The following is a 17924-nucleotide window of genomic DNA, read 5'->3' as shown; positions in this document are numbered from 1 at the left end:
ATCTGGAAAGGTTTGTATTTTAGTTTTATTGCTGCGTGTGTAGCTCCACAAAGTATCATGTGAAGACGGCTAGCGAGTCTCTGACGTTACACTGCAGGTACACTACAGGTCCCCGTGCTGGCGTTACACCACATGTAAATTCTCTCCGCACTTGTTTATCGGTACGCGCGCTCTTACACAGCACGTCCGCACTTCCCACAGGCTCTCCGGCCCAGAAGCGCCCCGAGGCACCTTCCCTTCTTCCCCCCCAGGCGGCAGGGCGCAGGCCGCGGCCTCCTCCCGGCCCGCACCGCCCAAGCCCCGCCCGCGGCGGGCAGCTGCCCCGCAAGGCCGCCCGGGCAGCGAGCTCGGTCGCGGGCCCCGCCCCGGGCGGGCGGGCGGGAGGCGGGCCCGGGGCGGAGCAGGCCCCGGATGCAGTCGGCCCCGCGGCGCGGCCCCAGTTCCTGCCCGTGCCCTCCGCCTGCCGGGGCCCGCTCGCCCTTCGCAGCGCGGCCGCGCCATGTCGCTGGTGGCAGGAGGTCTTCATGAACCAGCTGGCCGGTGAGGGGCTGGCCGGTGAGGGGCGGGCCGGGGCGGGCCGGGGCGGGCGGGCAGCGGCCGCCGGCTCCTGTCCCCCGGGAGCCGCGGTTGCGGCGGGGCAGGCGGGGCAGCCCGGGTGACCTCGGGCAGCGGGACGGGAGGGCCGGGGCCGCGGCCGCGTCTCGCTCCGCGGGGTGCCGGGGAGCTCCGGCCGGGCGCCGGGGGCGGGGTGGCCGCGGCTAGACCCGAAATTCCCCCGTCTCTGCGCCCCGGGCAGCGGGCGGCCACCGCGGCCACCCTGCCGGATCCCTCGGGGGCATGGCCGTGTGCTCACGTCGGGCTGCGCTGCGTTACCGCCCGTGGCTCCTGGCTGTGCTGCCGGGCGCTTTCACCTTGATGCAATAACTTTTTAAGTACGTCCTTTCCAGTGGTTCAGAAATACATCGTAATTATCCATTTGGCCATTGCAACCTAGCCTCCTGTGGGAGAGCTCAGTGCGGTGCCTCACTCCCCGGGGCATGTGCGGCGTTGCTTTGGGAAGCCGAGTGGTATAAGGATGCCTCTGTGCTCGCTGGTGCTCTGGTGGTTCACAGCTGGGCCGAATAAACTGGCTGTAAGCCTGCTCGTAAAACAAGTGATGTGCATCGCTGCTGAGTGCATTAGCCAGACATGCTCTCAAGGAAAAACCATGCAGCTCAGATTATTCCTTGGTAAGGTGTTCAAAATCCACTTAGTGTCTTGCGCGCTGAGAATCGGTGCGTTGGCCAGATTTCTCCTTACTCATTTATCACTCTTGCTGATTTCTTTCTGCTACGCAGACTCACAAAGTATAAATACTGCAAGGAAGCAGCATGCTTATCTCTGCCACCCTGTTGAGGAAGAAGTTGGCATTTGTCCCAGGAACTGAGTTGTCTCCCACTTGGTGGAGGCTCTAACATGGAAGCCCAAGTTGGATTTCTGATATGAATTTGCAGACTTGTTTGGGACCAATACATTAGAGGAAAGGCAGAGGACCTTGAATCTGTGTGTGCAGAGGGACCCACGGGTATCCTTGAAACTTGTGCTAGGCTCTTGGACTGGAATTTGTTAATTCATAGATGTTAGCACAGGTCATGCTCACGTTCTGAGGGCCAGAACCCTGGTTCCTCAGGGCATGGGGATTAGGGCGTCAGCATTGCTTTGCTTTGTGCCATTTACTGGCACCATCTTAGTGTGGGAAAGGAATTCGCAGGGAGCTTTGTGCTGTTTCACACATCCCTGAATTAAAGATAATGAGGAAAACAGCGGTAGAACCAAAAACTTGAGCAAGGTGGAGATAAAGTAAATTGGCTACAGTGTTAAAGATGAGCTTTGGGCAGTGGCCAATTTCTGGCTTGCTCGAGGCACGTGTCTGAGGGTCTCTAACCAATTGTATGACAGATTCGGGTGCGGGGGGCTACGGGGAAAGTATATGTAGTAGTGAAAAAGGGAATAAATGTCTCCTGTTCAAGAGCCATCAGGAGTCCGTGTCTTGAATCTCTTCATCTTAGTATAGTTTATTCATTTATATTGTGAAACACAAGGGTAATTACAAACGTGAGTAGGTGTTGATTCAGCTGTATTTGTTTGCTCTGTGGCCTTTTGAGTACTCTAGAGCGACAGGTTGCTGATACTTACTTTCTGCTGGACTTACAAATACCAACTCAAAAACTGTATTGCACGTAGGCATCTGTACAGTGACAGTGTAAGAAAAATGTGTTTGAAAAGCTGGAAACAAGAAGATGAAGTTCTGCAGCACCTGCCTCTTTCCTGTCCCGTCTTTCCAAGCTGTTCTTGCATTGTTCCTGGGCAGACTCTTGCCTCCCATTTGGGGCAGTTGCATGCCCTCAGACAAACAAATGAAACAACTGTGCTACTAAAGTGGGGCTCTGAGGATATCAGAGGTGTTCGCGTACATCTGGACCTTCCTAAAACGTAATAGGCCTAGGACAATAACACCTCATCTTTTACTTGGCAGTCATGGGTTAAGTGATGCTCCTTTTCCTAGGTGAAGAAATATGTAGGTAGCTAATACAGAAATGCTGGCAATGCTTCACTATTTTTGCAGAGCAGAAATGGTTCTTGCTTACTCTATTGATCTTCTACTTCTGCTGGATGTGCAGCTACTTACCAGGACTTAAGGTACGGTACAAATCTTTGTTGTGGGCCTGTCCACTGGATCATTTTTTAAAACAAAATTACGACTTTGCCTTTGCTTTCCTAAAAGCAAATCAGTGTCAGAAGCAGTTATCTACCTTGAAAATAATAAATACCTTTGCCAGTGGGTCATGGCCTTCTTAGCTCATCTGTATTATGTATCAGTCCCAGACTGAAACTAAGTAAAGGCAAAATTGCTCAATTTTTTCATATTGGAAAATTTTTCTAGAAAAATTAAGTCATCCGGGATCTTGGCCAATACCCACCACAATGGGACATTGCACAGACACAGAGAATATTTCATTCTGCTACTGAGAAGATATATACGTCCCACAGATATTTTTGAGGAAGAAAAATGATGTGTCTGGGAGGAAAAATACAGCTTAACAGAAGTTTTTCTAATAGTGCCTTATCTCCATATTGTGAACACTTTCTGTTATGTATGGGTGGAAATGCTGTGTTGATGCTGTGTCTCCAGGAATAATAAATATTTCCATAGCTTTGTGAATTGCAGGCATGTTGTGCCACATTTTAAATAATCGATTTCTGAACTGTAGCAAATATTAATTGCATAATATGGTAGAGAATTTGTTTGGAGTAGCTTAGCATCAATCACACTGTAACAGGATAGGAAATGAGTGTTTATACTATAAGAAGAATTAGAATGCCAGCTTTCAAGTGGTCCAGAATATTAATGTCTCTAACTCTAGGAGTTCGGAGAAGCTGACAGCTCAAATCATCTAGAAGAGATTGTTGAAAAGTTGTTTAATTGATCACTAAATTGCTCAATATGCTTAGTCCCCTTCTTCCGCCCTCTCTCTCCCCCATTAGTTTTAGATCAGTGATCAAAAAGAGAAAATAATATCCTTGCTTGTCATTTGATCTCTGGAAAATTACTTCTGTTTACTGCAGTTGAGTTATGTCCAAAGGTCCTAGGCTGGTTTTAGTACTAAGGGAAATGAATACAGTTTGAAAAACAGATGCCCTTCTGCCTTTAGATATTTTACATTCACAGCGAGTCTACCTCCAGTGTGATATGCCAGAGCAGAAGTAAATCTCCTACGTGCATGTTTTATGTATTAAGACGAGCTGCAACTTGGCTTAGAACAAACATAGGGAATGAAAACTGACCTCTTAAATTGTTCCTGCACATAAAGGATGTAAGATTTAAACTGAGTATGCATTTTGTGTATCAGAATGTGCATATGTAAATGTTATCAGCTTCTGTCTATGTATGGTGAAAAAATAGTAATTTTTTCTTAATAATAAATTGTCTGCAGCACAGCTTATTTAAGCCTGCTACAGAGGTGCTTGTAGTCAAGAGATGGTTTTGAAAATACCAAATTTGTTAAGCTACTTGATTTTATCTTACAGCGTACTTCAGGCTGGGGACATGCACGTGTGCTCTTTTTGTGTGTGTGGGTGTAATCAAACTAAAAGGATTCCCTTTAACTCTTATTCAGTTTCAATAAACAAATCTCCTAGGCTAGGCTGCTCTTGGCAGTCTGTGCTCGGGCACATGTTTTATGACTTGATTTGAACCAATCCTTTGAGTGGATTGCCTGTCTAGCCTTTTCTTAGGGCAGAGGAAAAATGACTTTATTTCATAATTATCATAGTCCAGTACGTATTTCACTTTGAGTTAGTTATATTGCTTCTTAAAAAAGAATTACAGCTTATAAAATCATATCCTTCTGCAGTTGTTTCTGGCTCCATTAAGACTAAGCATTCTTCCTCTAATCAGGATTCTATTATTACGTGTTTTCTGCTAATGTGGTATCTTCTTTTTTCCCATGGCAGGAAAGTGTATTGCTCTAGAAATACGACAACAAAATTAGTAAACGAAGAGGAATGCTTATTTTGATGTTGTCTAATTTGATTTGCAAGTGAGGTTTCATCAGTTGTAAGATGAGTCGGGTATGAATGCTCTTTGGGAGCCTAACTGTTCGGCTCAGGAGAGGTCCCAGAAGTCTGACTTTGGGGAGAAAACGGGTTTTTCTCTGTCTGCCCTCTTGTTGCACTCAGGACACCCTCCTCTCGCGCTGTCCCAAGGCACTAACCTGGTTTCTTTCTGTAGGTTCCTCCGAGCTGCACAAGAATGAATGAAAGCTTCGTTCCTGTCTTCCTTCCTAGCTGTTGTGTAATGAAATTGGAACCGACGTAATGCTTGCATCCCTACCAAGAACTTTCTGAGAGGTTTTGTGCAACTGCATATGTATATTTTTTTGCATTTGAATGCCATATTGGAGAAATTCTGGAGATGGTAGAGTTTGTTCACTGAAAAAGTCTTGAAAAAGAAATGAGGAAGGCTGTGAGGGTATGATTATGAGACAGGGATAAATACATTCAGATTTTGAAGCGGGGAGTCTGCAGTGTTTCCCAGAGGCGAGGAAGAGGCTGGGAGATACTGTTGCAAATATTGTCGTCTCTTTTTCTTTTTTCTTTTTTTTTTTGTGTGTGGGTGCCTTGAAGACTGTGAGTCCTAAAGCAGCAGAAGAGGCGCTGACATCTTCCCCTTGCTACTAGCCCTGCTTGCATTTATGCCAGCGATGCTCTCCTGTGTAGTGGTTGCGGCGCTTCAAGGCTCCGGCTCAGTCTGTTGCCAGCACGCTGCGGTGCTTTGCGCTGGACATGAAAGAGAAAAGAGAGAATGACGATGAGCCCTAATGAAAGGCTGCAGGGGCCGGGTGGGCAGGAGGAGCGTGCATAAGGAGTCGCTTTTGGAGCAGATAGGGGTTATTGAGGTCTGTCCGGTGGGACAGACGTGTAGGATGTCTGTCGTGGATCAGAGGTGCTGCGGATGAGAAAGCAGCGAGCTCCTCAGGGCACTTTACAAAGGGGTTTTCAAACTGCCCGCCAGACATCCTTAGGGGAGGAGGAGTTCAGACTGCTGCAGGGAAGGAGGGGTTCTCCATCTAAAAGAGCTTCTAAAGGACTGTTAAAGTGTGTGGGTGTAGATAACATCGCTCAGAATCGTCCTAGTCCAGTAAGGCACTTAGGGCATTCTTGAGTGTCGTACCTCCACTGTCCTTCTCTTCAGGACAGCCCCTGTGCTTGAAGCTTCATGTCTTGAATCAGGGCCAAAGTGGCACAAAGGAAAGAGGCTAATTTAGGGATCTATTAAAAGCTATAATTAAGAATTGCAGAGCTTCTTTGAAATGGGGCCTTTATGCTGAACGTCAAGAATAAGTAAAACAACTCTAGCTTGTCAGGACTTGACAAATACGTCTTTTGAGGTCATTGAGCTGGCACTCTCCCCGCTTTTCTGGAGAAATCCAAATGTTGGTTTAGGAACGATTTGCAGGCGGGAACTTGATTCTGTTGAGCTCCATTGGCCGCGTTGGTGAGTGTGAGACGTGACTGTGTGCGCAGAGGCACCGAGCCACCCCCAGCAGCCAGGGTGCCGGGCTCCGTGCAGGGCTGATGCACAGCTGTCGGCACAAGGGCAGTAACAGAGTTGGACAAGCGCTTGGATACATGCAATTCATAGCTTTCTTGGAGGGTTGAGGAGCACATCATGTCATACTAAATGGCTGTTGCAGTCGCGTCACGCTCAGCCTCTCATAGAGCTCCTGCCAGGGGAAGCTCGAGTTTGGGAATTGCTGCTGAGGTTGAGTCTTTATGGTGACACGTGTGCTCGATCAATAATTACTGAACAGTCATGATTTATCTGAATTGTAATATCTGGAAGAAGGAGGCCTGGGACGGATTTAAGCAAATGATGTAATTATTTGATACGTGATTTAATGCATGCTGTTTAACGTGCGTGGAAGTCGGTTTTCATTTGGCAAGGCGCTGTGAGACGCTTCTTGGTCCTTTGTCAGCAGAGCCAGGGAGTTGCTGATGCTTTCATTTTTTCTTGGCCCTTGTTAGTTTACAGTATCAGGCCGATTACATGAAATTGATCTGTACTCAGTGTGGGTGGGTTGAAGGCAGCTAATTCACAACTTTCTCATACTTCCTTCGTTGATTGTCTTTAATGTATGAGATGTGTATTTTTAACTGTTTTGGTTCCAAAGTGGCTGCAGCTTCATGATGTCAATCAAAGTATATTCCTACACTTACTTCCTGTAGTAAGGATGTAGAGATGCATAAATTCCTGGCATTTTCTCTTTAAACAATACATTGCTACCTCAAATATGACTGATTTGCATTACAAAAAGAGAAGCAAGTTATCACCTGCTTCTTTTTGTTCACCTTGATGTCAAACTGTTAATAATCCTCTTCCCTTCTGGAGTCTGTGGGATAGCTTCCAGGGTGGTTTTCTTTGGGTTATTGCACCCGGGATTTAGGGAGCAGCAGTTCCCCCTGCACAGCACCAGTCTTGGGGAGCCGAGCGGGTTGACTGCCTTCCTGCCGCCTGATACGATGTTTGTAACATCCTGGGGACTTGTAAATAATGCTGTTGGATGTGGCTGTTGCCCAGATGTAAGGCTAGATTTCTTGGTGTTTATTCTTGTGAGAAAACAGTTTTGAGGTATCTCATTATAATTTAATCACTTTTGTACCTAGGGAGAGGCTGAAGGAAACTATGTGGAAATAATGTGTAAGTTAATCTCTTCAGCTGTAATATTGGAATACAGTGATTCAAATTAATGCCAACTTTTTTGGTTTTTAATAGAGGGTATCTTGCCTCTTGGCTGTTTCAACAGGCCTTTAATGCCATGTGAACCAAACTGGTAAATACAGATGTTTTAGTTTTCCTCCTCTTTATGCGAGTTTAATATGAAAGCGCTTAATATAACAGAAAGGAAAATGATCTGTGCAAATCTGGTGAGTTCAGAGAAGCAGTCTTTGTTTCTGTACGGTCTGTAAACTTCCACTTAATATTTCAGGAAATTGCTCTGTCCGAGAAGATCAGGTGTTCCCAGGCCAGGCTCTACCTTCACCTACGTAGCAGCACACAGCAAACTGCGTGGAAGAGGTGGTTAGCTGATTCAGAGCTTTATTTACAGAAGCTGCAAGAAGATGCTGAGAGATACATTACTGGCATAGTGAGAATTCAGTAGATTTTGGTTTACAGGAGAGTTGAGGCAGAGAGTGTCTTGTTTTACTACTCCTTTGGCTCACAGTGTAGTTTCAGTACTTGAAAAATAATCTATAGGATAATAACATTTGGTGTTAATTCTTTAGCCTTGATTCTTAGAAAGTGTATGCTAGTTTTATAGCTAGAAGGTTGAAATAACTTCTCTCTGCATTGCCTTTTGAAAATGTTCTTGCCCCACCCAAATTCTGTGGTAGTGCCGAGAACTGGGAACAACTTAACTTCAAGTTGAACATTGTCCTGCAAAATCTTTTAATAACTTCATTTCCCACACAGGAGAGAGCACTGATGCCTGGACCCGGAGGTCTCCTTCGTGTGTCTGTGCCCGATACTCAGGAACGCTGTAGCTTGATAGCGTATGCTGAAGGAGTGGCAGGCTAGCAAGGCAAGCACGTCACGTACCATACTGCTCGAAACTGGCTCTTCACACTAGGCTTCTGAAACTGTGAAACTGGTCTTTAGCATATTCCACAATTTAACATGTAAAGAGTTCTAGTCTTCTCTATTTTACAGTCAGACTTAGTTTTTAAGGAATGGGATTAAAGGCCTAACTGTAAGCCATTTATTTCATTACAACTCTTTCATCATTGTGAAGCTGCCTGGGGAAAGGGGATGAAAATGTCTGTTCCCCCCATCCATCCAGGCATCTCTGACATGGGATGAATAGTTTCCCAGTTATTAGAGTGTAGGAGTTGAAACAAAGTTTGGTACTCTAATAAGATGTCTGAACAGCCTGGAACAATTTGCTGGTGGGACTGAAGCTTTGCAGGGAGTCTTGAGATGTGATGCCTTCCTCTTCCCCAGTCGTCACTGGGGGAATGTTATGGCAACCAGTTCTTGGAACTGAAATTCACCTCTGTGCAAAGACCCCAGAGAAGTACAGTGCATCCTGTTTTGAGAGCGTTAGTTGGAGCTGAGACGTGTGTAAGCCTCACCTCAGCTGCTCATCCCCTGCTGATACTGAAGCCTGGTGCTCTTAAGTATCTCTTCTTAGGGCATATGTGCATTCTCCTCTCTTGCTGTCCCAAAAGTATTTGGATGCTCTTACAATTGGAATGACAGTCTTGAAACATCTGGAAATGTTGAAATCAAAATGCTAATTGAATATCTCTCTGCCCTTAGCGTAGCTCAAGTAACACATTTCATCCCAAAATCTGAAGAATGCACCTGATACAATATTTTTTGGTGGCAAAGAATTTGATGGGACTGTCATGCCTCATTCTGTGCTTTGCAAACTTTTTCCATGAACAGTAATGTTTTGTAAGTCATTCGTAGCCTCACGAGGAGGCTAGGAATCTGTTTTAATAGTTGTAAACCTGAGTAATTAAAACTACACCGGGAACATGAAACACACCAGTTCACAGAGTTTTCCTCTAAAATTCTAATTTGATACCAAAGAGCCCTGTTAACTCTTTGAAATCTGTATTTTCTATGCTAAACTGTTAATAAGTAAAATGCTTTGACTAGCAAATATGTTGAACGTAGTGAAATTTTCATTTGTTTTTAGTCATTTACAAAACCAAAGGAGATTTTTTTTGTAGGCAGTCTGCTTGACATTTGACTTCTCTGCTTCTTGTGTTGCTGCATCTGCTGAATTCTCAGCTCCTGGGATAACCAGGCTTATGTGGTGATGCTTTTTGTGTCCACGTCCCTTTAATTTTCACTTCCCAGTAACTTAGGAACACAATGCAGACAATTTTAATAAGGAGGGCTGATCCCACAGATGGGTTGTTTCCTATAACTGGCATAAAAACAAACGGTATTGTAGGGGAGAAGTAGGGAAAGATAACAGGATGAGGTTCACTTGTCCTGAACAAACAGCAGGCAATCCACATGAAAGACTAAATATTTGAATTCATTAGGCATGGGAAAAAATTCAGTAAGGTGGGAAAACAACCTCTAATAAAGATCGCAAGCCCAAGAGACAGACCTATTGAAAACCACACAATAGTAGTTCCTCTGGTTCTGGAGGCAGAAGGAAGAACCAGAGGGTTCCTTATTGCTAAGGTATGCAGAGAAGCGTTCCTGTAAGGCGTGCTTCCAGGCAGTTGCCTCATCCTGTGAGCAGCTGATGATAAAAATGTATGTTGCGTAGGATCTGACACGTAAATTTGGTGCTGTGTTGAAAGCTGCTTCTGAAACTGAATTGCCATAATGTTTGTTAATTTTCTCTTTATGTACTGCTACGGTAACCTTTGTTAGCTAGGAAACTAGCATCTACTGACCAGAAGATTGTAGTTGCTGAAGGATAAACTGGATTTGACTTCATTAGCGCACAAATGATAAGTTTGTGAGGAGTTATTATAGCATTAATCAACTTGATGGATTGGAAATATGACAGAACTGAAGCAGCGTGTAATATTAGTGCCTATTATTCTACAAATTATGTCTTCACCTACATTCATAAGGCAAGAGTCATTGCTGTACGTTAAAGATGTTGCACGCTTTCTCCTTGTGGAGGCATGTGGCATCCCTTCAGCAGCTCTTCCTCCTCGGCTACCCAGCGGGCTTCTGGGCTCCCCGAGCTGCAGGTTTTGGCCTTGGCAAGTGGCTGAAGGCAGCTGTGGGGCTGGTCTTTGAACTTAGCTTGCACCTCACAAATCCGGACATCTCATGCAGCAATGTGTATTTAAACTTCTCAATCATCAGAAAAAAATACATCATACTCAGAACACCTGAGAAGACAGAGTAAGTAGAAGTTGGAAGACAAGGGACAGATAGCGACTAGGCATTTAACCTACAGAGAATTGCCCGGGCTTTGTGCATGTACCTCTGGTATTGTTGAACATTGTCTCTGCCGCATACAATTCTGAAAGCATGCTGCAGAATACTTTTCCTAGGGTATGTCTAATAATACGTGAATCTTAGTGTGAAGTTGATTGTTTTAATATCCAACCTGTACAGCGTCAGTAAAATCTTTGGTTTGCTCTACTCGAGAAGAAGTGAAGGCCTCGGTTCAAGGCTCATGGGCACGTGTCCACCTCGTCCAGACACGGCCAGAGTTGTGACCTCCCTCTGGAGCCTGTCAGAGGCTGGGAACAGGGGGATTACTCTTTTATTTTCTTAAAACTGTTAAAACTTGGAATTAAGGTGGCCTAATAAGAATGGCTGAGACTTTCATGCAACTCTTTGGCCTTGTGTCATTTACTTGTCCAAAGACGTGTTAGTATGCAGCTGGGTGGTGGATGAGCAAATGCAAAGATTTAAAACTACCCTCGTGCTTTCCTTCCCTTTAGTTTGGTGTGTGCTTCTGTATATGCTAAGACTATATGTGGTAAAGACTTCATATCATGACTGATGAAATTAGGGTCAAATCTGCAGTAAATACGATTTGTGAAAATCTGTATGTGGTCAGTAGAACGTGGATGGAAATTTTAAGCAGATAAGGGCCAACAAATTTCAAAACCATTCTGCTTGTATTTTGTTTTATGACACAAACATGTTTTTTTATAACATAGACATGGCATGCTGTAGCAGTGGTGTCTTGTTGGATTCTGTGTGCTAAGAAGCTGTGATATATATCCAGGGCTGCCTGTAGCTTAATGCCAAGATCAGACTGCAATTAGTGTTTGAACTTCTTGAGACGTACTTAGCTCTTTTGTTGGAACGTGAAAAGCTCATTTAATTTTAGTCGGCCTGAGATAGTTCAGCCACGTGCTTGTGGAAGAACAGGCTGCTTCCAGTTTGGGCTGGAGTCCAGGAATTTGATATAAATCTGACATTCCAGTCTGAAAAGGGTCAGGCAGAAACTATCAGTTGAAATGGGCTCGTGCAATTTCAAGGTCTCAGTACCATTTTGGGCATGGAAAAAGGATGTTTTCTGTTTGCTGGCAGCGTACCTTTGTGACTTAGTTACTTTTGTAAGTATCTCAGGGTTCAGCACTGCAAGTTTGCTGAAGTACAGTAATAACATTCTTAATTCCCTCATTCCATTTGCTATAGCAAGACTTCAGTGGACCTGAAGAAATGTATTTTAGATAAATTATTTTAAACAGTTAGGGCTGTAGTACCACAGACACTATCTAGTCTTTATTTCAAGAAGTAAATGTGCTTCCACCTCAAGAATTTTTACTCCAGGGCAAAACTTTAATGGAGGGGTGTAAAACCAGTAACTGCTACAATAAAACATAAAACATTTCTTCGTGACACTTAAGTGTGATTAGTTGCTTTCTCAAGCCCATACTAGTATAGCTTTGATAGGCTCTGTGCCTTAATGTTAAAGGTAGTGACCTTTGTAAAACTCTGCACAGTGTTATAAGCTTTACAGTTCTATGTGACTTCCGTAAAAGTTAATACTTCATGAGTATTTTCTTGGTGTTTGAGGGCAAAGACACAAAGACACCTTACGGAAGCCAGTGGCATATTTCTGTCTGAAGTACACATAATTATTTATAGACTTCACTGCTTAAGAAAATCTTTATTTATGGGATTAGAACATTAATTTTATTTACAAATAGCTAGTTTGGATAGAATCCAAGTTTGAGTTGGTATTTAAAAATAGATTTCTAAAATGAATTTAACAAAGAATGTAACAGAGACCAAACAATGCGATGACCTGTTATCCTAATGCTAGCATTAACAGTAAATCACTACTGATTATTATTTTTGTTTTCCCATAAATTCACACGGTATATGATTAAGTGCAGCAGTTCTCAGTTGGGAGATGTTATTGTCTTCTATGTCTTTGCTTTTTTTTTTTTTGAACAACTGTTCAGCTGTTTTGAACAACTGATGATGCAGGTTTTTTAATGAATATTGACATTCCCATTTTAGGGTTGACTGGTACATAATTTAAAACAAAAGGTAGTCCTGGTCTTTGTGGTGGGTTTGTTTCTGACATGCCCGAGCACCTGGCTTTGTGAGTATAATATTGGACCAGTGAGGACACAACCTCAAAAGGCGGAAAGCTTTTCCATTTCTCCGAAGCATTCTTCACACCTGGTTTTGAGGTTTGTGCCTCTCTCCTCTGTGTTTTGTTCTGTTCTTTCCAGAATTCATTGTTTAGTACCTTAATAAATAATTGCTGTGGAGAGTGGCCAGAATTATGATGGCAATGTACGCATGTTGTCTTTCTGGCAGAGGGAAGCTACCTGCTTTTGCTGCGTGATAATTGTAGGGCCATTCTGCAATGGAGATTGAATTTTAGCTTTTACTGCACCATTCAATTTTGGGACTTAATTTTCTGCCCTGTGGTGTACCTCTGTGAGCAAAAAGAAGTACAGGAGAAGTGAATGGCAGTGGGACATTTTTGGGGCAGGTCAAATCTTGCATCAGCATCCTTACAGTTTGAGTTTCTGCTCTAGGTAACGTTCGTGTTCAGTTAGTATCTGCAGGCGCATTGTCATTTGGCTTGCTTAATTAATTCTTCTTCTTTCCACAGCCGCAGAGCCTTGGCCTGAAAACGCTGCATTGTATCAGCAACTGAAGGGTGGGTACACTTCTTTGCAATTAGTAATTACTTTGTTGTTAAAAACACATTAAATATGCACTAAGATAATTAACTGCAAGGAAGCACAGAAATTGTTAAAAGATTTCTTTGTGTTGTTTGTCTGGTCAGAGGTTTTCGCTACGCTTACATCTGCCAATATAAACCAGCTATTCATGGCCTATAAGGTCCTTGGTTTATTATTGACTCATTATATTGGCTGCTGTAGGCAGTGTAAAATGATGTGGTTGCAGGCACAGTTGGCAGATTTACTGCACCAATAGCTGAGGCAGCAGATTTTTGAAGTCTTGTGGTAAAGTGGGCTCTCAGTAAAAAGGAACTGTTAAAATGTATAGGCTAGGATGGTTCAGGCTCCCTTTAGCAGCTCTTCATATATCATCAGATCACATTATGGCCCCCATTTGGGGCTCAGCAGCCTGCTACAGTTGTCAGAAGACTGCAAAGTAATGAAGACTAATAGGTAGCAGCCCTAGTCTTCTAAGCATGGAATTTTTATTGCAGTGAACTTGTCATCTTTCTTTTGTGTGACAGACCTAGACACAGTGTGCAATATTAACTGCAAGCCGTTTTTATAGGTTTCTGAATGCTTTTACTTTTTAGCCAGAGGAGTTATGAAGATGCGGTTTTATTTAACTTTGATTAGAAGAAGAGTAATTGGCATAAAGCTCAAGCATTTGGTTCTCAGTTGTGAGCATTTTTATTGTACATTGTTGGTATAATATGATAAATGCTGTTGCATTTGCAGGAGAAATATTCCTGATGCATTTTTTTAATATTCATATCACAGGTTTTCTAGTCCAGCTGCGTAATAATTATGTATGTGCTTCTTGTTTTATGTGTAAGAAATGCAATCCAGAATGACTTACAGTTACAGGTTGGTAGCTAAAAGGGCACTGCTTTTTGTAATCGTGGGTTTTTTGTTTTTTTTTTTTTTTCTTTCAACAGAGGATCAAATTTTGCTTTCTGATAATGCATCTTCCCTTGCTGTTCAGGTAAAATGTCATCTTTTCTAAACTAAAGGTGTTAATTACATTTTATATTTTGAATGATTATCTTCCAGCTAAAATAACTGTATTTACCTAAGTGAATAATTTAAGAATTATTTCTGTCAAAATCAGTGACTTATTTCCTGCATCTGATGTGTTTTATGTTGTCATTGACGTGCCAGAGCCTCAAGGATTTTGAGTGTTCTATATACAGTGTGGCTGCTCGTACTCCTGTTTATATTGTATTATATCGTACAAAATTTGCTTGCCTGCCTAATCTAGGACCCGTGTATGGTTCCCATCTTTTGTCAGTTGGCATGCTAGTTCCTCTTGTAATATCTTGCATGATGATTGCTGCATACTCATGCCCCCAACTCAGGGCATCCGTGCTTCCTATCGTGAGCATTGAATCTCCATGGGTCTGACAGTTTTTCTCAATTTCATCATGTATACGTAGTTGAGATCCAATGTGGTTTTTAGAAATAGTCCATATAATTGACAAACTTGCATCTCTAATTGACTTAAAAGCACCTCTGTGGCTGTGAAGTCCGTGTAAATTCCATTAACCTGTTAGGTTCAGTAACCCCAAATCTCGAGGGGATGTTTTCCCCATTAGCAGAGAGGGTCTGGCTGTCAGAAGTGTTGGTGAGCCGGATGCCTGTAAGGTTCCTGTTCTCGAAAGAAAATTTGCCTTCGCTTTGTGTAGTAGGGAGCTGCACTGTTCCCCTGCTCCTTGCTTTTAGTGTGTGGTCGAGCTCAGAGCAGCTCGTCCAAGCGATCTTTGAGGGCTATCAAAAAGGGACACTGAAGACTGTAACTGGTGTTACTGGTAAGAAGGTTAGGATGGTTTGATCGTGGTAATTACTTATAGGATCTCTAACTGTTTTTTTTATTCCAGTCTGGCAATGTAGGAAATACCTACACTGTAAAATTCTATCACAGCAAAAAGGTACCTTTATCTCGTGCTCGAAAGATGAGTCATCTCTGAGATACCAAATAAATGGGGCGATATTTATTTGTTTGGGCAGTGTGTTTTATATCATGCCTCACACTAAAGCAAATAAGTGGTTTTGTTGCCCATTTGATCTCAGTGTTCCTTTTCAGTCCAGAAACCTTATATTTTGTGGTTCTTATGAATTTTCTTACCATCTAGCAATGCATATAGGTGTGGCTTGTATTTAAAACACAAACAAAAGAAACAACATAACCCTAAAATTTCCTTTTCTAATGCATCATTTTGCTTTACTGTTTCCAGTCCATTGTTATCCTACACATGCCACTTAGATGATAAATTGGCTATAATATATTAAAAACGCTTGTTTTTCTTCAATATTCTCTAGCTGGACAGCTGATAGTAGCCATGACTATAAATACCGCTCTGGTAGATATCTGATCTTAAACTTTATAGAACAATTTTGTATTGGAGAATCATATCTATTTGGAAGAATCTGTGCAACAAGACTCTGACTGTGAAAGAATAGTTATCCTTGGTGTATTCGATCCATTTTGAAATGATACTAGGATCTGTAGTTATGTATTACTAGCGAAGTGATCAGAAAGCTTTAAATATACCAGTGGTGTGGTTTGCATAAGGAAATTGCTGAGTGCCTCTGTTTCAGAATTTGCTTTTTATGCTGATGAGAGGACCTTTATCTTTTTACTGCATATCTTTTTCTATTGTGTGTATTTTTTTTTAATTTCTTCCCTGAGGAAGAAATGGGGGGTGTGGGGGGGGGGGGTATAGGAGGAGGAATAGGGGCTGGTACCTGGGGCTTTTTTCCCCACAATTGCCCTTCCCTTGTCGCTACTACAGATGCTGTGTAAGTGAATATCACCAGAGAGATACGTAGCTCATTCATGGCTTGATGAACTTGCATATGGTGAAAATGCATCAGAATTTTGAGTACATCTGATCAAAAGAGCATACGGAGTCAGCTGTCATCAAATCTGAAGGAATGCGGCTCACATCAGGACTCTACATGTGCTGTAACTGGTCTTTCAGATCTCTCTCAATCTCTTTACAGCATCTCTGCATCACACTGCTCTGGGATAGCTCTCAGAGAACACATATACAGATAGATATAAAATAAATAATAAAATCCAATGCCATCTTACGTGGAGGTTGGCAGTTGTAAAACTGACGACCCAGCAGTGCAGTTGGCACTTGGGGTACCTCTCGTCAGGAGAGCGAGCAGACGGTGGCGCGAGTTGCTCTCAGTGGAGGTGTAACAAAGGCTGTTGTGGGTATCTTGTTGGAGTTGGTGGGTAGTGGGGGCTGCAGGCTGAGTGTAGGAAGTTGGTTCTGTCTTGCTGCTCTGATAGCAGTTGGATTTAGGATTTCTCCGTGTGCAGTGCAGTCTGGGCTCCTGACTATAGCTCTATCTCATATAAGAGAGGGGAGGACAGTGTCTTCTGGGAATTGCTAAGCAGTTGTGTTAGTGGTGCCTTCAGCAGTTAAACAAACAAAATCCCTCTCTTCTTGTGGAATCTTTCTGCTGATTCTGTTAGTTTTTTGGCTTTTGTTTTTTAATTCCTCTTCTACCCATTGTTGTTCCTGAAAGCAGACTGGTTTAAGAATTCCTTTGTCTTTTCTGTGTTCAGGTCCTTTAAATTTGCTGAAAATGCAACATAACTTCAAATGAGCTAGTGCGTTATCTCTGTTACATCTTGGTGTTTGCACTCCTTGTTTGTTAATGTGAAGTAGGGTATTACACAGTCCTGCTGAAAGTGAAGCCCATTTGATCTTTGGCTGCAGAGTCTCGATATTGAATGAAACTGTTTTCACTGCTGAGGAATTAGTATTTTCCCCTGATTTTAGTGTCAGCAATGATTTTCCAGCTACAGGAATGAGAATATTGTATGTAGAATGAAGGCTGTGTTCTTCTCATGGGATGTTCAGCCCCGTTCTCATTAAAGTTAATGAAAATACATATACTTCCTAGGTAGTGTGACTCATGGTTAAAAACATTCTCCGTTTATTTATTGTATGGCTTCCATTATACAGCATTCCTGCTTATCAGTCGTATCATACTAAAAAAAAAAAAAGTCACCAAAAACCAGAAGCAAAGACAGAACTTATTTCAGTCACAGAACAACCGAAGGTGTTTTGTAAGGGGGTTTTGGGTTACCATTATCAGACCATGGGTCGGGGAGAGGGAAGAAGGGAAAATGAACGTTAAATGCTCATTCTCAGTAATGTAAATACTTTTTGTATTCACAACCTTTTTTTAATTATTATTATTATTATTATTTACATTTGTCTGCCAGGTACTTGAGGTGCTGCTCAGCCTGCCTTTATGCATGTCTGGCCTGTAGGTCTGGTGCCTTTAGACACTGTTGCTGTGTACTGGCAAACAGAAGGTAGAATGTGTGTAAGTTTCTGCATATAATTTCTTGCAACGTAGTGTTTTTATATGATACTTCGTGTGGAGGTATCTGGGAGAGAGAAACCTCAGTAATGCGTGGTCAGCTGGAAAAATAAAAGAAAGAATTGTGCAATTTAAGAAGTGGGTTATGGGCCTTTCTGTAAGGACGATCACCAGACCCAAGGCCTTCCAGAAGCCAGGCCACCCTTGTCTTCATCTCTTACAGATGGTGAGTTAGGTCTGCTGTGTGTTTGTATGTCTATAAACACTTTCTTTTTTGAGTTTTATATACTTTAGGATACTGCTTTATTCTTGTGCAGGTAGGCTACAGTTTTTCATTTACTTTCAGCCATGAACTTGGATCAAACCTGATAACCAAAGGAGACCAT

At 42.7% G+C, this 17924-nt stretch overlaps 1 protein-coding gene across 3 annotated transcripts in view; it reads left to right on the top strand.

The window, feature by feature from the left end:
- The first annotated feature begins 378 nt into the window (after positions 1-378).
- Positions 379-17924, top strand: part of MTX2 (metaxin 2) — a 33088-nt gene continuing 15542 nt past the window's right edge. The window contains exons 1-3 of one of the 3 annotated variants that reach the window (XM_035567326.2): positions 379-540; positions 13119-13166; positions 14130-14176. In XM_035567326.2, the coding sequence (XP_035423219.1) occupies positions 525-540; positions 13119-13166; positions 14130-14176 (111 nt within the window). In that variant the 5' untranslated portion in view covers positions 379-524. Of the gene's footprint in view, positions 556-13118; positions 13167-14129; positions 14177-17924 lie in introns of all 3 variants that reach the window. The other 2 variants (XM_035567317.2, XM_035567335.2) reach the window with 2 other exon arrangements.

Source organism: Cygnus atratus, chromosome 6 (assembly GCF_013377495.2).
Source record: "Cygnus atratus isolate AKBS03 ecotype Queensland, Australia chromosome 6, CAtr_DNAZoo_HiC_assembly, whole genome shotgun sequence".
Lineage (NCBI taxonomy): Eukaryota > Metazoa > Chordata > Aves > Anseriformes > Anatidae > Cygnus > Cygnus atratus.
The sequence above is the reverse complement of the archived record's forward strand: the minus strand, read 5'-3'. Positions and strand labels throughout refer to the sequence as shown.